The 24240-nt window shown below is 36.9% G+C and overlaps 1 protein-coding gene across 15 annotated transcripts in view; it reads right to left on the reverse strand.

Moving 5' to 3' along the window:
- The window catches only part of MAPK8 (mitogen-activated protein kinase 8), a 132180-nt gene that overhangs the window by 15350 nt on the left and 92590 nt on the right, over positions 1 to 24240 (reverse strand). For all 15 annotated transcript variants that reach the window (XM_050805134.1, XM_050805142.1, XM_050805135.1 and 12 more), the window contains 5 exons: positions 19336 to 19506; positions 15895 to 16024; positions 10942 to 11000; positions 10712 to 10850; positions 631 to 796 (listed from right to left, as the gene is read on the reverse strand). In XM_050805134.1, the coding sequence (XP_050661091.1) occupies positions 631 to 796; positions 10712 to 10850; positions 10942 to 11000; positions 15895 to 16024; positions 19336 to 19457 (616 nt within the window). In that variant the 5' untranslated portion in view covers positions 19458 to 19506. The remainder of the gene's footprint in view (positions 1 to 630; positions 797 to 10711; positions 10851 to 10941; positions 11001 to 15894; positions 16025 to 19335; positions 19507 to 24240) is intronic.

A 24240-nucleotide genomic window follows, 5' to 3' on the forward strand; every position in this document is an offset into this window, starting at 1 on the left:
AAATTCATGATCTACATGCCAGATAATTTTGTTCAACACTGATTCTTAGGTCAATTGATACAATCGGATATACCCACACAAAATACTAAAAGTCATTTCCTTAAGGCTGGACATAAGGTTTTAATGAAACTTTATTGCTTCCTTCAAGAGGTCACCTTAATTATCCAGCAGCTTTGCAGAGGCCTTAATGTACCTCTTAAAGTTTATGATGAGTGCTACCGCTATGATCTTTAGTTTCATGGGGTTGGAAATACGGGCAAATATCACTGATGTACACTAATAATAAACTGTCAGTACACTCTATACATCCCTGAGACCATGTTAGAAATGTTCACTTTCAAGTTATAGGCAAGCAAAGAGCATAAATTCTGTCTCAGGGCCATGGCAACAAATTCTTTATCCAATGGTAGTACTGATGGTATGTATCTGTATTTGAACAAATAAGGGCCCCAAGTTTTTTCAAACATTTATGACAAAATTTATAGTTACCTGCAAACTTTTGATACACATTTCAAACAATGGTACATACTTAATTCAATGTTCTTCAGCTTAAGTATTTACATAAAAATTCTAATGAATAAAGAAAAAAGCTAAATCAGAAAAATATTTCAAATAAATGTGTGTGCTGACCGTTTTCCTTGTAGCCCATGCCAAGGATGACCTCGGGTGCTCTGTAGTAGCGAGTCACTACGTAAGGCGTCATCATAAAACTTGTTCCTGCAGTCCTGGCCAGACCGAAGTCAAGAATCTTCAAAGTGCAGTCAGATTTTACTACTATATTACTGGGCTTTAAGTCCTTCAGAAAATAAAAATTAAAAAATGACTGCCATGATATATATGAAAATCCTACAGTCACAATAAAGTTATACTATCCCTTGCAAAACATTCATGTTAACTGTTCATTTTTCTCACTGTAATATTACTGCACTGATTCATCATTACAAGGCAAACCTGTGGGATTTAAAATTTATGAATACATACAGTTATTGGAGAAGTTAGTAATGTTTTAATTGCTAGAAATTATGATTAGCTAGACATTTTCGGTTAAATAGAGTAAAAGGGATTTGAAAAGACATTGGAAAGCTCACATAAAAAACTACTATAGTAAAAGAGTGATAAGTTAGCACTTATATTCATTTGCATAACACATTACCAATATTTTTAAAATCTCATTTTAAAGTCACAATAAGTTTTATACAGATGTTATAAGTCAACAATGAGCCATCCTGTCATTCAATAGCAAATGTTATTTGATCTTTTAGATTGGCAGATACCCAGTTCCAAAGGACCAGAATAGTCATTATCCATTTTTCCATCCCTGATTTCCCACCTGGAGTCCCACAAATTTGCTATAAAATTTTTGTCTGTTTGTAGAAGTAGGACACCATTGTCTTGGTGCCACTAATCTATAAAATTACTTGCTACAGATACTACTGAATAATTCAGAATTTTTCACCTGGCCCCTACTTTAACATATTCTGTGCTGTGCCCATCAAAAGTCAGGTAGCAGCATAAACACTCATGGCTTCATGTTCAATATACTATGCCTGTTAGCCTTGATGAATACTATTACAAGCCAAAGGACCAAACAAGTAAGAAAGCATAAATCCACAACACAAATGCACTGTATTACCTGTACTGACATGCAGTATACATATTAAATATCACTGATTAATACAAAAAAGGAAAACAGCCTGCTTGAAAGACAACTATTACTTTTGTAATGTTAACATACAGAAAAGCATGTTGTCTTTAACGTATTTCGACAGGCAATCATGGATGGGTTTAGAAGATATGTAATCTAGTGGTTTTATTAAATTAAATATACCAACAATTCAAAAGTCTTAATGAAACAGAAGAAAAACTTTTTCATTATTGGTATTCTGTAAGTATAATGTTGCTAATACTTCTAAAATACAGTACCTCAGCAAAGAAACACTGCATGTTCAAGAACAAATATTACAAGCTTTGTAATAAATATTAAATATTTATTTGATACTACTTTAATGTTTAGTGTGATGGTTGAAGGCTACTGGCTCTTTATACTAGCAGATTCCAATTTAGAAATAACATTCCAATTTTAAGTACTTTATTGTGAAAAAATTAAAAGCAAAGTAACAATTTTTAAAAACAGGTATTTTTGTTAAGCACAAAAATTGTCAAAAAAAGCCTTAAAGACTATTAACTGAAATTCATCCATACATATCATTATGTACCTTACAGTTGTTAATTATGCTAACTATATCTAAGAATAGTAACTTAGAATTTATGTAGGCAGTGGAACTAACCCAACATTCTGTCTTCTTCCCCCAATTTTTCTAGCTTCCTCAGTTAGGCAAGGGCACATGGGTAGCTCTAATTCATGGGATGTGAGTGGAAGAAGAGAAGGGCCAGTGCACAACTTCCTGTGGTCTCCTGACCTGCTTTGGTGATTAGGAACGTTCCAGGGGATTCTCTAGCAGCCTGGGTTGCTGATCATTTATGTAAATGTACAGTCCACAAACACCACACATTCAGCAAAGGAAATAAGCCTGAGTCGTGCTAAGTCACTGAGAATTAAGGGTTTATCTGTTACTTCGGTACAGCTGAGTCTATTCTAACACTGAAACTGGTGTCAGAAGTGGGGTGTTAACTATTATAAAAACATAAGATCCCAGCTTAGCAATTGAGCAGCAGGGAAACTCACATCAAAGGTTGGAAAGGTGATCTAGGTTATGTAGTAGTAAAACACTTCATGAAGCTGTCACCTGCACCCAGCCACTTGTACAATGAACCTGAAAGCTCTAGCACAGGGGCTGGCAAATTAAGGCCTGTATGCTTTGTAAAGAAAGTGTTGATGCTGAAGCACAGTCATGCTCATTCAAGTACATATCACCTATGCTGCTTTTGTATCACGATGGCAGAGTCTTGTAGCTGTGACACAGACTATTATCCACAAAGCCTAAAATATTTACTACAAGGCTTTCACAGAAAAAGTTTGTTGAACCCTGCTCTAGAAGAGACTGGACAGCAAAACTTCAGTAGTTTGTGTTGGTAGCTACTGGCTGCATTTAAAAGTAGTAGCCATATTTTAAAGCAGAAATAAAAGGGAACAGAGCCTAGAATTTCAGGGTCTTGCCCTTTTGAAAAAGCTAAATGCTACCAGACCCCTGAAAGAAGGTATGGTAGATTGTTCTGCAAATATTCCTGCCCACCCCAGACTGTGTCCTCACCCTGCTGACAGGTTCAGTCACTTGCCTTAATTTGGGCAATGAAATATGGGGGAATGTGTTTGATTCAGCATAGCTCTTGCTCTTCTACCTTTCACCATGAGAAAAGGATGTCTCTGGTGGATGCTTCAGTCTAGATGCCGAAACCTGAATATGGGACAAGCCTGAACTTGACCCATGGTTTGGAGCAGTGTCACACAGCCAACTCTGCAGACCCAAGTAAACAATAAATATTGCTTTAAGCCACTGATATCTTGGATTGGTTTCTATGCATCATTTTCACATAATAATTCTGAAACCCTTTCAGGGAAAAAGTCCTGTAAAATCCTTCAATTGATAAAATTGCCTCAGTCTGCCAACAGAAGCTTGAACGCTTACAGGAAGACTGAAGACAGCCTCAATTAAGTCCAAGAATACAGGACCCATGAGTTAAAAAAGATGCTTTGAAAAGAACTACAATCAGAAAGATAAGAAATCTCTTAAATTTCTGAAAGAGTTAGCTAACTGTCAGACCTAACGCCAAAGGTCTATGATCCTTCTATATTTCAAACAGGAGTTTTCAACTCACAGTAATTTTCCCCCAAAATAATATTTGGCAATGTCAGAAACATTTTTGATTGTCACAACTGGGTAGTGCTACTGGCATCTAGTGGGTAGAGCCCAGGAATGCTACTAAACATTCCACCATCAAAAGAAAGAACTGTTTGGTCCAAAATGTCAATAGTGGCAAGGCTAGAAGGGTGGCCTTAAAATGACCCTTGGGCCCCAATCTTTTATAGATAAGAAGCAGGCTGAGAAACGTGAGCAGCCCTCAAGGGAAATACATTCTTCAATACTCACTTTAGATATATTCATGAGGATAGCAAAAAAGATGACTCTTCCACAGGGTAGAGCCAGGTACTTGAGAACCACAGAGAACAGTCAGGGCTGAGGAGGAATATTCCCCTCACCCAGGGCAAGGGACATTCACAATGTCTGTACAGAAGAATTTAATTACAACTAACCAATGACTGCTTTTTTCAGTTTTCTAAATGGGATTGCTCACTGTGATAACACTGGCCCTGTCTGACCACTCTATCTACAGTATTTAGCAGGGGAGCAGTGGTTATAGGGGTGGCCATATAATTTGGTCATTCCAGTTACTATGTTTCTGGACCAAGACGAGCAATGTCTGGATTTGATAAGAATAGAACTTTGGGTTATTTCCCTTGAGGAGGGCGTGGAATAAAGGGAGCAAAGGAATGTTTGCCAGCCAGAAGGACAGACTGTGGCAGAGGCTGGGGCTCACCACTATTCTGAAGTCTGCTCTCCCTACATTTCCCGGTTTCCTTACAAATTAGGCAAGTCCTACGGCTAGCTCTGTCAACGTACTCTAAGCAGAAGTGACGTGTGTCACTTCCAAGCAAAGAAGAGCCATGCACATCACTTGGCTTTCTCTTTCCAACAAAGTGACCCGCAACTATCTAGATGGTGGGACCTCATCAGCTTGGGTCTCAGAGTAGTAATCCTGACTTGCCCTGAACCTCTACCCAAGGGATGAAAGGCCAGGTTATTTTACCAAGTAAGTAACCTCAGACTAGCAGAAGTACTAGCCAAGGGTGGAGGTGAATCTAGAATAAGTAGTAGAGCAGAGATGAGTACCAATCGTGGCCTCAAGACCAGCTGCAAAAAAACTTCAATGCGTATCTCCACTCTAGATTTCCCAAAGAGCCCAAGCTAAGATAAAGGGAGATTCTTCACAATAGGTAACAGACCACAGTAGGTCTCATTAGCTCCACTTTATCACATTAAGAAATTTTCTACAGATGCACTTTATTTTCACCACTTTATGTACTGATACTAAGGGAGTTAGACTATCCCAATACTGCTGTGCTTGTGCCATTCTTTTATTTTCTACACTTTTAAGCTTTTTGTATAGCAACTCTACTTCATGTATAATTGTATATCCTAATTGGATAGTATCTTTCACCTTTAAAATGTGAGACTATTCCCAGAGAGGAACGCTTCCTCTCTGAACCTACCATATTCAACTTTATCTCATTAAATAGAGTTACCCTTGTTTTGATGTTTGCATTTTCCTGGTATATGTCTACCAACCTCTCTGCCTTCAGCCTTTTGAAGTTAGCTACAAATGTCTGTGTTATGGAAACATGCAGTTGTTGTTGAGCCTTTGCGTGCTGCCAAAATCTGACTTTTTAAACTAAGGAACTAATCCCATTAACATACTACCATAAATATTGTTCTTTTGTAATTTTGTGTTTGTTTTTTTATGGTTCTTGTTGTTTCCATTGTTTTATATCTTCTACCATTTAGTCTGTTTTTCTGGTCCAGCCACCTGCCATCCTTGTTAATCTGGAACCCTTCTATTTGGAGGGGTGTGCCTTACTAAAATCAAATGAACTTCCACAATGTTGGATTACTGCTCCGGTCTAAGGACTCAGGAAACAAACAAACCAAACCTAGAAGTTTCACTCGTCTGCTCTACTTCACATAGTGTATGAGTAGGGGCTCAGGAAGATAAAATACTCTTCCATTTAAAGAGATTTTTATTATGTTATTTAAATACTGCACTAGACAAATGATTAGAGCAGCTGTATACGTAATATACAAGGAATTCACTTAGAATGATAATTAAGGATAAGCCTGTAACAGGATTGTTCACTTAAAAGCCTCAACAGCTCAAAGACGCAACTGTCTTATACTATGAAAACTATCTCTGTATTTATTTTATTACATGAGTGAGGTTATTTGACACAGATGACTCAGAAGGAAGATGTAATGACGCAGATGACTCAGAAGGAAGATGTAATTCCACTGAATTAAATAATTTTTTAAAATTCCAGGCTGGGCATGATGGCTCATGCCTGTGATCCCAGCACTTTGGGAGGTCGAGGCAGGTGGGTTGCTTGAAGCCAGGAATACAAGACCAGCCTAGGCAACATGGCAAGACCCCATCTCTACAAAAACATAAAAAATAAAAATTTGCCAGGCATGGTGGTACATGCCTGTAGTCTTAGCTACTTGGGAGGCTGAAGTGAGATGATCACTGAGCCCAGGAGGTAAAGGCTGCAGTGGGCTATGTTCATGCTACTGCATTCATGCCTGGGTGACAGAGAGAGACCCTGTCTCAAAAAAAAAAATAAAAAAAAAAATTCCTTTCAACCTACTGAACCCAGGAGTTCAAGGCTGCAGTGAGCTATGATTATACCACTGCATTCTAGCCTGAGTGACAGAGTAAGATTCTGTCTCTTAGGAAAAAAAAAAAAAATTCCTCTCTCAATACTTTTCAAAGAATAAGCTAGATTAAACTAAAATATAAAACATACCAACACAAAAAAATTTTACATAAATGTTCACGTCAGCATTACCCATAATAGTCAGTGGTAACAACCCAAATTATAATCAAGTGATAAATGGATAAACAATCTATTCAGTGAAATATCTGTCAATAAAATAACATGAAGAACTGACACACAATAAATACATGAATGAATCTTGAAAAGATTATGCTAGGTAAAATAAGCCAAGCATAAAATATCACATATAATTCTATGTATATGAAATGTCCAGAATAGACAAATATACAAAGACAGAAAGTAGATTATTGTTTGCTTAGGGCTAGAGGTGAAAGGAACACAGAAGAATAGGAAATAAAGACGAGTGGATTTGGAGTTTCTTTTAGGGCAATGGAATTTTCTAAAGTTAAGTAATGAGCACACAATCTTCAAATATAATAAACACTGAGTTGTACACATTAAATGAATAAATTGTATGGCATGTAAATTATATCACAAGAAAAGCAGTTAAAAATCCCAGAAAACAAAAATACGAAATATTTCTGAATATATATATATAAAAAACAATTCTGGCAAATACTCAATCTTGGTAACTTGGTAATATTCTATTTCCAATTTGGAATGACTGGTAATAATAGTAGCTTATTTTGTATACTGCTTCACTTCAGAGCAAAAACAAACTTTACACTGCTCCATATAAATCAGTGAAATACAGTGATCCTAAGAATTTGATGAGAGGCAGTGATGTCAGCCAAAACAGCTCCACAGAAGCACTATAAAACATCAAAGTGTCAGAATACATTTTTTCAGAATTCTGGAAATTATTCAAAGGTTTATGGCAATCAAGTGAACTCAGAACCAAGAAAAAGGCAACTTAAAAACAGGAGACCACCTCACACCCATTAGGACTGTTACTATGAAAAAAATAAAGTGTTGGTAAGAATGAGGAATAACTGAAACCCTTCTGTACTACTCGTGGGAATGTAAAATGGTAGAGCTGCCATGGAAAACAGTGTGGCAGTTTCTCAAAATGTTAAAAAGAATACCCATGTGATCCAGCAATTCCACTTCTGCCTATAGCTCAAATGAACTGAAAGCACGGTCTCAAAGAGATATTTGGACAACTCTGTTCATAGCAGCATTATTCACAACAGCTAAATGCAGAACCAACCCAAGTGCCACTGATGAATGGATAAGCAAGTATGGTATATACATAAATGGAATATTATTCAGCCTTAAAAACAAATAAAATTCTCACATATGCTGCAACATGGATAAATCTTGAGCACATTATGCTAAGTGAAATAAGCCAGCTGCAAGGAGGCAAATACTGCATGATTCTGCTTATATGAGGTATTTATAGTAGCCAAAATCATACAGACAGAAAATAGAATGATGGCTGTTGGGGGTCGCAGGGAGAGGGGAACAGGGAATTGTTGTCTAGTGGGTGTAGAGTTTCAGCTTCACAAGATGAAAAGAATTCTGGAGATGGATGGTGGTGATGATTGCACATTATGAATGTATTTAATGTCACAGAACTGTGCATCTAATGGTTAAAATGGCACATTTTATATGTATTTACTACAATAAAACGGTGGGGGAAAAACATCGGGAAATATTTCCAGCATTTTAACTAGTCTTTGGCTCTACCTGCCTCACTAACTAGGCAAGGATTTTGAAGAAAGCAGCCACATTTTCAGTGTGGGACCCTAGTCCTAGGCTAGACAGAGGCAATCCTTGAAAACATCGTTAAGGCAAGTAAATAGCCCGATGCTGCCTGGAACAAAACATTAAAGTGGAGGAGAAAACAAGATATGGCATACCATCAAGCATACCAACTTTGCATGATGGGTGTTCCAAAAGGAGAAGAAAGAGAAAAAGGAGCAGAGAAAATATTTGAAAAAATAATGACTGAAAATTTGCTAAATTTGATGAAAGATATGAATCTATTTTTTCTTTTTAGCTTCCTTCCATCCTGATCAAAAGACATGAATCTACATATCCAAGCTACTGAATGAATTCTAAGATGGATGAACATAAAGAGATCTGCACTAAGACACATTACAATCAAACTGTTAAAAGTCAAAGACAAAAAGCATCCTGAGAGCAGCAAGAGAGGTGCATTTGTCACTTATAAAAGATCCTCAACGAGCTTAACAGCTGATTTATCATTGGAAACCATCTAAAACAAACAGCAACGGATGATACATCTGAAGTGCTAAAAGAGGCCGGGTGGAGTGGCTCACACCTGTAATCCCAGCACTTTGGGAGGTCAAGGTGGGTAGATCCCTTGAGGTCAGGAGTTCGAGACCAGCCTGACCAACACGGTGAAACTGTCTCTACTAAAAATACAAAACATTAGCCAGGTGTGGAGGTGGGCCCCTGTAATCCCAATTACTTGAGAGGCTGCAGCAGGAGAATTGCTTGAACCTGGGAGGTAGAGGTTGCAGTGAGCCGAGAATCAAGAAGACAAGACAAGACAAATGGGAGGGGAGGGGAGGGGAAGAGAGGAGAGGGTGGAGAAAGGAAGGAAGGGGAAGCGGGGGGAGGGAGGGAAGGAGAGAAAAGAAAGAAAAGAAAAAAGAAAGGAAGGAAGGAAATGGTAAGACATCCTATGTTAGTGAATTGGAAGACTAAATATCCTGATGACGGCAAAACTACCTAAGCAATCTACAGATGCAATGAAATCCTAATTAGAGTTCTAATTGCCCTTTCTGCAGAAATAGAACAATACTCAAATTCATATGGCATCACAAAGGGCTCTGAAAAGCCAAAACAAAATTGAAAAAGAATAAAGCTGGAGAATTCATACTTCTCCATTTCAAGTTACTACAAAGCTAAAAGTGATCAAAATAGTGTGGTACTAGTATAATATATGGTCAGGCACATAGGAAATATGTGAAACAGAACTGAGAGTCCAGAAATGAAACCATGTATCTATGATCATCTGTTTTTTGACAGGGGTGCCAAGACCATTCAATGGCGAAAGAATAGTCTCTAACAAATAGTGCTGGCACAACTAAATTGCTACATACAAAAGAATGAAGTTGGAACCTTACCTCACACCAGACAAAAAATTAACTAAAAATAGATCAAAGACCTACATGTGAGAGCTTAAACTATAAAACTCCTAGAAGAGAACATTAGACTAAATCTTCATGGCCACGGTTTTGACAATGGATTCTTATACATGATATCAAAAGCACAAGTGATGAAAGAAACAATTGTATTTCATCAAAACTGTAGCTTTTGTGCATTAAAGGAAATCATCAGCAAAGTGAACAGACACCCTACAGAATGGGAGAAAATATTTACAAATTATATACCTGATAAAGATTTCATATATGAAATACATAAAGAAATGCTACAACAACAACAAAAAGACAAACAACACAATTTAAAAATGAGCAAAGGGCTTGAATACACATTTCTCCAAAGAAGATACACAAATGGTCACAAGCACATGAAAAATGCTCAACATTATTATTCGCTAGGGAGATGCAAAGTAAAATCAGAAGAAACACCACTTCATACCCATTAGGATGGCTAGAATTAAAAAAGTCAGATAACAAGTACTGACAAGGATGTGAGGAAACTGGAACCCGCATACACTGCTAGTGGGAATGTAAAATAGTGCGGTTACTGTGCAGTTTGATGGTTCCTCAGAAAGTTAACTACAGAATTACCATATGACCCAGTACTTCCAGTCACAGGTATATCCCAAAGGACTGAAAACAGATATTCAAACAAATATTTGTGAGAGAATTTTCATAGCACTATCGATAATAGCTGAAAAGTAGAAATAACCCAAATGTCCATCAACGGATGAATGGATAAACCAAATATGGTATATAGAATATTATTCAGTCATAAAAAGGAATGAACTATTGACACATAGTACAACATGAAGAAATCTTGAAAACATCACATGATATTTCATATAAATGGAAACATAAATGCAAATCTATAGGCACAGAAAGCAGACTGGTATCATGCCAGGGCAAAGTAAGAAACATGGGGATTTTTTGCTTAAGAAACATGGGGATTTTTTGGGTGGTAATGAAAATATTTTAGAATTTAATATGGATGGTAGTTGTACAGCACTGTCAATGTACTAAAAATGACACTTTAGAATGGTTAATTTTGTTACATGAATTTCACCTCAGTTAGAAAACAAAGAGTACGATGATAGTTTTTTCTACTAACCCGATGAATAATTCCAGCAGAGTGAAGGTGCTTGATTCCACACAGCATCTGATAGAGAAGGTAGGACATTCTTTCATGATCTAGTTCCATCTGAATCACTTGGCAAAGATTTGCATCCATGAGCTCCATGACTATGTAACTTTATGAGTGAAAAAAAGAGAACAACAGCTAAAGTGTCTAGCAGCAATCTAAGAAAAATGTATTAACAAAATTTTAATTATTACACTTACACATCTTGAAATTCTTCTAGGGATTTCTGTGGTGTGAAAACATTCAAAAGGCCAATTATCTATAATAAAAGTTGAGAGAAAAATTAGAAACTACTTTCTAATATTTTAATTGGAGAACTACAAATTCGTGGGTTAAAAAAACTACCATCAGTTTAAAATCTTTCTTTACATTCTAAGCTCAAGTAATTGCTTTTATTTTATATATTGCAACTTTATGGGCAGGAGTTGGAGTAGGGGATGGATAGGTGGAGGCACAGAGGATCTGTAACCCATTTATCTGTAATTCCATTTATGAACCGTCAATTATCAAGCACTTACATTATACAAACCTCTACATAATTTCAAACCTCTACATAATTTAACAGCAAGTCTTAAATCCCTTCTACCAGCTCTTTTCCAATTCAGTATCTCTATATAATCTCAGCCCTTTCCTCCTTTGGTTCTTCATAATACTGCACTTGCCCAGTTTTCTTCATTCCCAGTCTATTTCACTAGATCATCCATAAGCATATCCCTTCTTTCCCACTACTATGTTTAATCTATTTCTTTTCACTTTTTGCATGGACATCTCACAAATAAGATAACACTGAATTCATTTTCATTCCTACCCAAACCCCTTACTTTTCCAGTGTGCCCTCTCTTTTACAAAAGAAGGCTTAGGGTGATTTTTGACTCCTTTTTCAGTATACGCACCATAATAAATACTCATAGAATGCTGTCCATTCTACTGTCAATCTGACCTTCAATCTCTTTTTTCCATTCCCTGTGCTATAAACAGGTTGAAGACTTTAACATCTAGACTGTTCATGCTATAATTCCTTCTAACACTAGTGTTAGAGATTGATTGCCGCCCCCCACACACTCCACACAATTCATATGTCTAGCCTCCAATGTGATAGTATTTGGAAATGGGGCCTTTGGAAGGTACTAAGGGTTAGATTAGGTCATGAGAGTGGGGCCCTCATAATGGAATTAGTGGCCTAAAACAAGGGAAGAGAAAGAGCAATTTTTCTCTCCCTCTCCTTGAGCACACACTGAAGAAAGGCAAGTGAGGACAAGGTGAAAAGTTGGCCACCTCCAAGTCAGGAAGCAGGCCCTGATCAAGAATCAAATTGGCCAGCAACTTGATCTTGAACTTCCCAGCCTACAGAATTGTGAGAAATAAATCTCCGTTGTTTAAGACACCCAGTGTACAGTATTTTGTCACAGTGGCCTGAGCTGATTAAGGTCACTAACAATGGTTTTCTACAAATTCAGCTACCATTTACTGCCTATAACATGGTAAAAGAAAGACCTGATCATATTACTAACCTCCTCATAAATTTAAAGCCAACAAATAAATTCTAAAACTCCCTTGCAGTGTATTCCAAAAGCCTCCATGATATGCCATCAACTCACTTCATCTCCTGCTAAGTCCTATATTAAACGTCATACTTTGGCTATGCTAGTTTCAAGAACGTCATTTTAAAAATGTTTTGATGCTTTTAAACATACTATTCCCTATGCTTGTCACTTATCTACTGAACTTAATTATCTTCCAGGTGAACCTCTTTTGTAGATTTTGACAACCCCTAGTTCTTGAAAGAGTTGACTATTCTACTTTGTCCCCAGTTATCTTCTAATGTTGTTATGGTATTCAGCACACTGTAGTCTAGTCTCATTTTCACATCAGCTACATCCCTACCACAGAGAATTCTTATTAGAAAGAACTGTGTCTTAATCACTTTTATTGCCCTGTATATGGCAAGTTACATGACACACATATAAAAATGTTTGCTGACAATGATACTTAGGGATGGGAATTTGTTTTTCAGGCATAAATTTTATAAGGGCAATAACATTATAAGGGCATAACTTCATAAGAAAAACTGATGTTTTTCTTCTAAGCATTCAGCTTTACATAAGGTTTTTAAATATTTGTTCAGTGAATACATTCGTAAAAATAATACACCAGAAAGGGTCAAACAAATTTAAGATAGGGAAATGGTAATAAGGAAGCATCTGCCTGCTCTAAATAAGTTCAAGACTACCAACCACATGCAATGCACAATAGGAGACTTCGACAAATAGTAAATCTAGTCTCATTAATATCTGAAAAGCCCTAGAGTGGAACAGAGGTATTAAAGATTAAAGGCATACAGAGACAGAAAGAAGATTAGTGGTTGTTTAGAACTGAGAAGGATGGGAGGTAGGGGAATGACAGCTAAAGGATAAAAGATTTCTTTCTGAGGTGATAAAACTATTCTAGAACTGACTGCAGTGATGGTCCTACATATCACTCAATACACTAAAAACCATTGAATGGTATACTTCAAATGGGTGAATTGCATGATACAGAAATTATATTTCAATAAAGCTGTTATAAAAAAGATTCTAACAGATAGTCGTCCTATTTTTCAAAAAGGGAAATAAAGCAAATTAAATTATATCAGTTATAGACTGGACAGCCAAGCAAAAGTCAATGATTGATTAGTGGTGGTATATAACTACTTCAAAAGAAGTAACAATTACCAGCAGCAGGTAAAAAGTTCATTGAGAAATACTATTTCCTTTCATGAATAAAAACAACAAAGAACAATAGCAATAAATCAGAAAAATGCAACTAGACACAGTATATGAAGAGTTCAAAACGGCATTTTAGAAAATGTTTCTAATAATAACATCCATGGGAATAAGATGATGAATTGGAAACAGCTGGATAACTGTGATAGACACATAATTTCTGCAATATGCTCAAAAGTTGCTAATCAATTAATTCAGCTATTACAAAGACATCCTGAGCAAAACTGGGAAGTGAAGCCCACAAGTGAAAAGGCAGAACAAGGAAGAAAAAAGCAATCACTAGTAGACCAGGAAGAGTAACCACATTTCACCTTTGAAATGTAATAGGGAGAAACAGGAAGTACTATACGTAATTCTCCATAATCAAAAGAAAAAATATAAAGACTGGGTGAGACGGGACCTGCAAGGCAGGCCTGTAACAAAGAAAGAAAACGGGAATCAGATGGGGACATAATTTCTAAACAGGGTTTTAATGTCTACGGTTAAGAGATGACATGCCTCAGCTCCTCTCAGAAGATCTGATCAAACATGCAGTAGGGTGTGCTAGGTGGCTTATGCAGTACTGTGCGCTAGGTCACTTTCAAAGCATGTTCAGAGATAAACAGCCAAGATTAAAAAAGAAACTCGAGACCATCTATGAAAAGAATGAGAAAAACCAGGGATGCTTAGACCAATGAAGAGACAATCTGTACAGAGGATGAAATAGTTTAAAACGCAAAACACTACAAAAACATCCATCCATTGGGGAGTGGAATAATTTAGTTACCATTTCCAGTTTTCCCATATTTAGCTTTACACTCACTCACTGAACAAATATATTCTGAGTACCTACTCTTGTCCATACTCTTCTAGGTGCTGAGAGTACTGCCTGGATAAACCTCTGCCACCCCTGCTAGAAGCCTAATCATGTGAGACATGCTTAGTCATACTCCATGCAGTTGAAGGAATCACCTTTCTTTGCAGTCACCCAGGCTTGAGAGGTAGGAGTAACTGAACTCCTCCCCAAGGAAAAACTAAGGCAACACCACCATTGCCATGGAACTGTGTTCACAGGCCATAAGGGGCACAAGCAGCTCTATCCATTGGCAGGACGCCACCAGCAAAACTGTGATGAGCAACACATCAGGTTCCCACTTGGAACAAGAATGGCTACCACAACTTCTTCCCTATCATTATCTACCTCTAACCTTTGTCTCTTGACTTTTTTTTATGCCATTCTTTCTCTCTGAAGGCTCCTTTCCTTCAACAATCCAATTTTTACCCCATCTTTAAGAGTCAGCCTAGGTCTACTCCTCCCCAAAGCCTTCCCAGCTCATTAAAGCTCACAGAAATTGTCCCTCTTTTTAGATCTCAATATATGGGCCACTATCATCATTTGACAAATGTCCACTGCTTTGTGATGTTTGATACTTAACTTTCTGTATGTCTGTTTTGTATTCAAAACACCATTGTAAGCTCCCGAAATAAGGGGCCTAATCCTGAACTTGCACGAATTTTTTTCCCTTGGTAATGAACCCAATAACTCCAATACACAGAGGCTTGCATATATTTAGCTCTCAAAATGTGGTAAATTGTATTATCTGCAGTCAGAAAGTACTGCACTCATTATATTATATGAACTCTTTTGGACAAACACTACGAAATGTCTTTAGTCAGATACCTTCGGTTTAGGACTGCCTAAAAGTGTCCCTTACACAATTCACTCCTAGTTTATTTCCTCAACTGAAGAAATCATTCCATTAGAACAACCACAAAAGTATGAATATGCTCAATGTAAGTTTAAAAAAGTATAATTGTTTATTCTCAAAATGAGTACATGTATCTTTACAAAGCCTCCTCTTCGCAATCATTAGAAAATGCAATTAGAAACATATTAATACTCTCTAGATATTTTCAAAAACTTTCTGCTAAACCCATTATCATCATAAAGTGACCAGTGAATACTGCCATCACTTAAAGAGGTGGGAGTGGGGTAGGGAAAAGTGATATAAATTTTATATTCAATATGATTAGAGTGTCAAAGTATAATGGGAACAATTTCATCTCTGTGCTAATGCTACAGTTTTCTGAAATGTCAGCCTGACAGAGACAAAAAGCAGAAGATGAGATCAAGCTGAATAAAATTCTTCTGAAACACTTATCTTTTTAAAACTCCTTTTGTAAATTAAATGACAGGAAATCATATAATCTAAATTCTAGAAGTCATTTTTTGATACAATTTAATAAAGTTATGAAAAAAAATCACCCTGTAGATATATATATATCCCTTTTAAACAATGTTTTAATACAGAACAATTTAAAGTCCCTAATATTTAAAGTCTTTGATATTCACATATTCATGAATAAATCTTGATTTCATCTACACTTAGGAAACCAAAAATGTTCACTTACATTTTTGTGATTAACACATTTCATAAGAACTAGCTCTCTGTAGGCCCGCTTGGCATGAGTCTGATTCTGAAATGGTCGGCTTAGCTTCTTGATTGCAACATTTCTTTCAAGAATGGCATCATAAGCTGCGCTGTAATAAGAAATTAAAAAACACACAAAAAACTTAAAGCAAAAAGCTGTAAACTGAATTCATGAAACAGTCATATAGATTTCTCACTTTCTCCAAAGACAAGTAACTGGATCACTTCCCAGTCTATGACGCTCAACATGTCTTCTGTATCTATTACAACATGTTTTTTTGGCAACTATTTCCTAAAATGCTAATGGATCCAGACAGTGGACTATGACAACTGAGACCCTGCATGTTCGTTGTGTTGCCTCAAAGATCCACCTAGTACATGGTGGGCACTCAATGTACAAATGCATAATAATTATTTAGCTCCACTAGATAGCCTAAAGCCTGAATGAATCCTTAACCTTGCACTTCTATCAAGAAAAGGTAGGATAAAGAATGCATACAAGGCTGGGTGCAGCGGCTCATGCCTGTAATCCTAGCACTTTGGGAGGTCAAGGTGGGTGGATCACGAGGTCAGGAGATCGAGACCATCCTGGCCAATACGCTGAAACTCCATCTCTACTAAAAGACAAAAAAATTAGCTGGGCGTGATGGCGCGCACCTGTAGTCCCAGCTACTTGGAGGCTAAGGCAAGGGAATCACTTAAACCCGAGAGGCAGAGGTTGCAGTGAGCCAATATCATGCCACTGCACTCCAGCCTGGGCGACAGAGCAAGACTCCACCTCAAAAAAAAAAGAAAAAAATAATAATAATAAAATAAATAAATAAATAAAGACGACGAAGGTATATACAGAGGTACGTATACAAAATATTATTTTACAATTTTTTGAAGAAGTAAAGCCCTTAAAAATGTGTTTTGGAGGAGAAACTAAAAATCAAGTTGTTTATAAACATGAATGCTAGATTTCAGGGCATGAGAAGCTGTTTTATAACTGGAAAACACAACATCATACCCATTACTCTTCATATCTTCCTCTATCCCATGACACTGACCATATAGCAGCTTTCTCATATGACAGGTCAGAGACACTGAAGCACAAATAAGGTAAAGTATATTTAAAGAACTTTACGACTGGAAGATCCTAAAAATTATTTGGATTCACCATTGCCTAATGTAGGGCCAGTGGTAAAGTAATTTGCCAAAGGTTAAGCCAGAAAGTTAAAAGCAAAGCTGAGACTAGAAGATCTAAGACATGAAGTCATGTTTTTCAAACTGGACCACTTAACATACTATAAAAGACTATTTCTGTTTATATGTATATAATATTTGGAAAGCCAGCTCACTGGTGATTAACAGTTTTCTTATCTGACTGAAAACTTGAATTTGTTTTGTAGCTATATGATCATATCAAATGCCATGTAGCACTATATGTATTAAGAAACTGGTACTGCATAAATGGACACATCTATACATTCTATATATACAACTACTGCCTATATATACATACATACACACACCAAAATATACATAAATATTATAATCCTTACTTGTGAAATGCCATATTTGCAAACATGTCGTACTCAAAACAAAACAGAAACTCAGTGGGGTCATGCAAAATTATTAGATGTTTTGACTATCTTCAAATAAAGCAGGTTTTATTTTTAACAATTAAATTCATTGCTATTATCTGCCAAATCAAAAGCATATTTCAAATTCTAAAAGTTCAAAAGGGTCTGAGTGCACTCCACTATCCTGTATCCAAAAAAATTAAATTTCTAACTGTTGATTCTTCAATGTGCACAAATCAGAAGCACCTGAGGATACAAAGGCCACAATCTAGACCCAATTAATCTTACTATTTATGGTTGGGGCACAAAATAATGCTTTAAAAAAAAAGGTCTGTATTCAGTTGACTCAGCAACACACAAATGAGTTTTGAAATTTTTATGTTTAATATTTGTCTATTTCGTAAACATCTCTTATAGAAATTATCACTTTCAGCAAAAATATGAAAATAGTTATTCCTTAGGCTAAGGGCTTAAGAGGGCTTAACAAGCAATTTTTTCTTAATTTTGATACAAAAACTTCAAAGTGCACCTACCTGAGGATAAGTGAAGATACAGAAATATTAATATATTTTAAAATATTTATATGTAATATATATATTATATAATCCTCACAATTTTGTAAATTAGGTAAGAAACGGGCTCAGCAGAGTAAATTTGCCAAAAGTCATAAAGCTAGTAAATTACAGAGCTAAAACCTGAACAGAGCCAGACGCGGTGGCTCACGCCTGTAATCACAGCACTTTGGGAGGCTAAGGTGGGCAGATCACGAAGTCAGGAGATCGAGACCACGGTGAAACCCCATCTCTACTAAAAACACAAAAAATTAGCTGGGCATGGTGGCTGGCGCCTGTAGTCCCAGCTACTCAGGAGGCTGAGGCAGGAGAATGGTGTGAACCCAGGAGGCGGAGCTTGCAGTGAGCCTAGATCGTGCCACTGCACTCCAGCCAGGGCGACAGAGCAAGACTCCGTCTCCAAACAAACAAACAAAAAAGGTAACAAAAATATAATTATTCTTGAATGAGGCTTATAATTCCCCAAAACACTAGTTTATTATTATGCTAATTTAGTGATCTGCAATCAGTATCAGAACTATCCCAAAGAGTGATCTGCATTTCAGTTTATAAAGAATTATGTTGATATAGCCTAAGCCTTTTGTAGAAGTTAGCTAATAAATCAATTTTAAACAAATGGATGAATTTTGAAACACATAAGTGAGATATTAGCTGACTTCATTCCCCAGTGTGGAATAAGATTTCTGAAATTCCAGGGCTTCATTATAGGGTGAAAGTGATGGTTAAATGTAGCTTCTTATTAAACAGTTATCTAATGGGAATACACGTATACATGAAATTAACAAGCATGCCACTTATTCTTTCTTGATAGAGATATTTGTCTCCAATGAGTTATGACCAAATATTTAATCATAGTTTATACTTAAAGATGGCAGTTTATAGTTATATATTATGAATAACACAGGTTATTATCTCAAATCTGAAAATATGAAACCTAAAATGCTCAAGAATCCAAATTTTGGGGGCACTGACATGACGCTCAAAGGAAATGTTTCACTGAAGCATTTCTGATTTGAATTTGGAATGCTCAACCAATACAAATATTCCAAAATCTGACACTTCTGGTCCTAAGCATTTCAGATTAGGGATACTCAACCTTTAATAATAATAATAAAGAAAAGACCATTGATCCCTGAAGCAAACAATTTACTGTGGAATAGTTTTCATTTAATTTGTTTTAATTTTTCGAGGCAAGTTAAATATTTGCCAAGGTATCTAAATTACAAGAGGAGAAAACGTAGCAGTTAATGATTCTTTGCCTAATTTTTGGAAGTAAAAACTTACCATACTATTCCTTGCGCTCCTGAGCCTATAGGTTTTAAATTCTGATACCGTTTCAGGACTGTGAATGTAGAATCTCCAATCTCTACACTATAAAAATTGTTGTCACGCTTGCTTCTGCTCATGATGGCAAGCAATTAATTTAATGGCTTCATCCAAAAATTCACCAAGAAGCTGCAAGATGGAACAAAATGTGATGTTAACAAAATGAACTTGTTTTAATATTAAAATTTGAGCCCTTACTCTCTGTTTACTTACTGATAGTAACACAGACTGCTAGATCATGAAAAGAGCTGCTTCATTAAAAAACACAAGAAAAAAAATACCACAGAGCCTTGATCAGCATATGCCATATGAACGACTGATAGTTTTTTTTTAAAAGAAACATTAGGATAAATCATTCCTCCAATCTAGAAGTTACCAGCATTAATACATTAATAATTTACAAGACTAACAAAAGCAAATAATTAAAATTAAGCACGTTTTTAACGTCACTCCACAGTTTAAAATAAAATTTAAAACCAGTCTTTCTCGTGTGCTTATTATAGAGAATAAAAACCTTAATTTTTATGAGAAATTTATAAACTTTCATTCAAAACTGGTTAACAGTCTCATTTAGTGCCACTAATCAACAAATGGAAATAAGTTGATTAGCACATGTCACCCTTGCCTAAAACACAAAGGGTACCACAGTGCCTTCACTGTCACAGATCCTCTGACCTGCCAAGGCAACCTCCTGGTGTAACACACATACTGAGACTGTAATGGGTGAAAGGATGAGAAGCAAAACAGAAACAAGAGAGAGAGAAGTAGTTAGCATATTGGGATACAAAACAAAACGATACTATTCCATCCTGCTTGAGGCATTAAAAGTACAATTCAACTTCTAACTACCATTCCTTTACTACTTGTAGGATTAAAAATCAAGACAGTCTTTTTCTACCCATGTGAATACTGGTTATTAGCAAACTTATTATCCATCCTTACTAGACAAAAGATACTATTCCAAAATGTATGCAAAGCAGCTTTAACCTACTCCTTGCCTCCTCAATAAGTCATGAAACCAGTTAGGTCTCAAGTTACTGTTTTTTGTGGTTTTAAGATAATGCTAACCCCCCCCAAAATCCTAATATGACTACAATACAAAGAATTAATTCAGCAAATATTAATTGCCTGCTAGGCACTCTGCATGTCCTGGGGTCAGATCACAAACTAGGTAAGAAGGTGAGCCACTGGAGGGTGGAGACCATGAGAATGCCTTGACCTGATCCTTGGCTGCAACATGTAGATTGTACTGCAGGAGAAAGGGGGAGCAAGAGTGGAATATGAACATCTGAGAGACTATTATAATGACTCAGATGAAAGAGAAACAATGAAGAGTCTTAGGCCTAAAGGAGTTAAAAATAAACAAAAACTAAACAGGCAACTCCAAACTATGTAAGCTGTAAAACCGAGGACAAATAAACTAGAAACAAATGAGGAATTAGACCTGGATACATCGTAAAAGGTCCAGAGAAGCATTTCCAAAATCACTAACTGGACGAGTCATATAGTGCTCCAGAGAAGACCGAAATGACAAGACTCATAAATTCTTCCTAAGTGGACAACCCATAATAAAGAAACGAGCTTTGGTAATGATTTAAACACTGAGCTATGTTCACAGAATGCTCACATACAGGGATTGTTCATCCTAATCGTTTTCCTACCATAACCTGAATCCCCTCTTACCTACTACAGTAGTGAAATAAGGAAGAAGAGAAATGGGAAGAGTGGAAGAAGAGTGTTGGCCGTCAGGCCCTTTATTAATTATTCTACACATTTATCCTGGAAACTGGGTCAGCTGGGGGCATGGAGACACTAATAGTGATCTCTGATAATCTACAAATATGAGCACAGGCTGAGCACAAAGTTGATGGTGTTTTCACCTTCTGGAAGGTTAAACCTTCCACCCAAGCATTCAAACTACCTGCAGATTAGGATTCCTAACCTTACTTGGAGGAGTCATACGTCTCTCTCAAAAAGATTAAGATAATCAGGAGACAAAGGGGTACTCTGTGGTGCTTCACAGGAGTTGACATATTGTTATCAAAGTAGGTAAAAAAAAAAACACTGTGTTTCAGAGTTTCTCCACTGGCTGGAAAAAAAGAAAAAGCTTGAGTAGATCCAGGAACATGCAGGCAGCACGACCGTTTACTTTTTTGCTAAGAGTAACAGCAAGGAAAAGCTCCTTTCTGTTCTCAGAACAGGGTGGCCCGGCCACAGGAGTGGGATTCACAGTGACAAGAAGTCTGAACAAAGGCTATGGCAGGCAGATAAGCATGGATAGTCACAACTCCCCAGGAGCAGGGCAGAGGCAGGCAGACAGGTTCCAAGGTTAAGCAGGCAGCCCCAGCTAAGCAGTACGCTTGGCAAAAGCCACAGCTGCCACTTACAAGAACAGAAGACAGAAAACTCTCTACTCACTTACACTCAGTCATGCAATATTCAAACCTGATTTAAGCACCATGCTATGTACTGTTAACAAGATAGTAATCAGCATCTGGTTCCTCACAGTGCTGCAGCTAGGACAGAAAAAGAGACCTTAAGCTGATGGCTACCTGCCTGACTGAAACTACAGCTGTGGTAAGGACAATGAAGGAAAGCGGCAGGATGTCAAAGAAGCTGGTGCCAGTCTGGGCTCAGGAACAGATACTCCTGACAACATGACGTTTAAGCAAGATCTGAACACTGAAGATGAGTCAACCAGACAGGGAGAGGAGAGAGCTTTCTAGGCAGAAAAACAAAACACATGCAAAGGACTATAAAAATTGTACCAACTGTACAATTTGATGAGTTTTGATTAACTGTACAATTACATAACCACCATCAGGAAAATCATGATATAAAACATTTCCATTACCTCAATACATTCCCTATATGGTCAGTCTCCACTCTCTACCCCTTTCCCCCCCAACTCCTAGCAACCACTGAATTGGTTATCGTGCCTTTTCTAGATCTTCATATAAATGAAATCACACAGCATGTAATTTTTGTTTGGTTTCTTTCATTTGCTCTAATGATTTAGAGATTCATCCATGCTGGAGTCCTTTTACTAGGAAATAAACTTCATTGTGTGGATGTACCACTTGGACATTTCAACTGTTTACAGTTTTGGAGTTATTATAAATAATGCCAGTATGAATTTCACACTTTTTCTTCATTCACCTTGGGTTAAATATCTAGGAGTGAAATTGCTGAGCCCTATGTTTTTAAGAAATTGTCACACTGTCTTCCAAAGAAGCCATATCATTTTTCATTTGCACCAGCAAGATGTGAGAGTTCCAGTTGCTCCACATTCTTCGGATTGCCATTTAATTTTGTCTATACTAGTGGGTGTACAGTGGTATTTCATGGTGGTTCACATTTGCATTTCCTAATAACTAATGAAGCTGAGCACCTTTTCATGGGTTTATATGCCATTTGTGTAATTATTTTTGGTGAAACAGCTATTTAGTTCTTTTCCCTATTATAAAAATACGGCTGTCTTCTTATGAGTTTTAAGACTTACTTATACATTGTAGATACACATCCTTTGTCAGATGTTTTGCAACTATTTTTTCCCAGTCTGTGGCTTGCCTTTCCATTTTCTTAACAGTGTCTTTTTATTTTGAAATAATTTTAGACTCACACAGAAGTTACAAAAATATTACAGTTTCTGGGTATCTTTCACCCAGCAACAACATTTAACAAACCATAGTACAACTATCAAAATGAGGAAACTAACACTGGTATAATACTATTAAACTAGAAATTTTCCTCAGATTTTACCAGTTTTTACATGCCCTGTGTGTGTATAGTTCTACATAAATTTATCACATACTTTATATTAGTATAACCTCCACTACAATCAGAATACTGAACTATTCCAGCCTGGTACAGTGGCTCACTCCTGTAATCCTAGCACTTTGGGAGACTGAGGAGGGCAGATCACATGAGGTCAGGAGTTCATGACCAGCCTGGCCAACATGGTGAAACCCTGTCTCTACTAAAAACACAAAAATTAGCTAGGTGTGGTGGCACATGCCTGTAGTTCCAGCTACTTGGGAGGCTGAGGCAGGAGAATCGCTTGAGCCCTAGAGACGAAGGTTTCAGTGAGCCGAGATTGTACTATTACACTCCAGCCTGGGTGACAGAATGAGACTCTGTCTCAAAAAAAGAAAAAGAGAATACTGAATGATTCCATCACCTCAAAGAAACATCTTCATGCCATCCCTTTATAATCATAGACTCCTCCCAACTTTACCCGTGGCAACTACTAATCTCTTCTTTGTCACTATAATTTTTTCATTTAGAAAGTGTTATAGGTTGGTAGTAGTGGCTCCTATCTGTAATCCTGGCACTTTGGAAGGCCAAGGCAGAAGGACTGCTTGAGCCCAGGAGTTCAAGACCAGACTAGGCAACACAGTGAGACCCCATCTCTATAAAAAATGTAAAAAAAATAAAAAATCTGCCAGGGTAGTAGTGCACACCTATAGTCCTAGCTATTTGGGAGGTTGAGGCAGAAGGATCACTTCAATCCAGGAGCCAGAGGCTGCAGTGAGCTATGATAGCACCACTGCATGCTATCCTGGGCAACAGAGTGAGACTGTCTCCAAAAAAAAAAAAAGTTATACAAATTAAACTCACCATAAGTAATCCATTAAATCTTTTGAAACTGGCTTTTTTTCACTTATTATAATGCTCTTGAGATTCTCTAAGGTGCTAGTATATCAATAGCTTGTTCTTTTTCTTACTGAATATTATTCATTGTATGAAATGTATGACAATTTATCTATTCACCTCTTGATGGCTATGACAAAGCTGTTAAAAGGCTTTGTGTGAATACATTTTGTGTGAATATAAGTTTTCAATTCTTTAGGGTAAATATCG

This window comes from Macaca thibetana, chromosome 9, assembly GCF_024542745.1.
Source record: "Macaca thibetana thibetana isolate TM-01 chromosome 9, ASM2454274v1, whole genome shotgun sequence".
NCBI classification, from domain to species: domain Eukaryota; kingdom Metazoa; phylum Chordata; class Mammalia; order Primates; family Cercopithecidae; genus Macaca; species Macaca thibetana.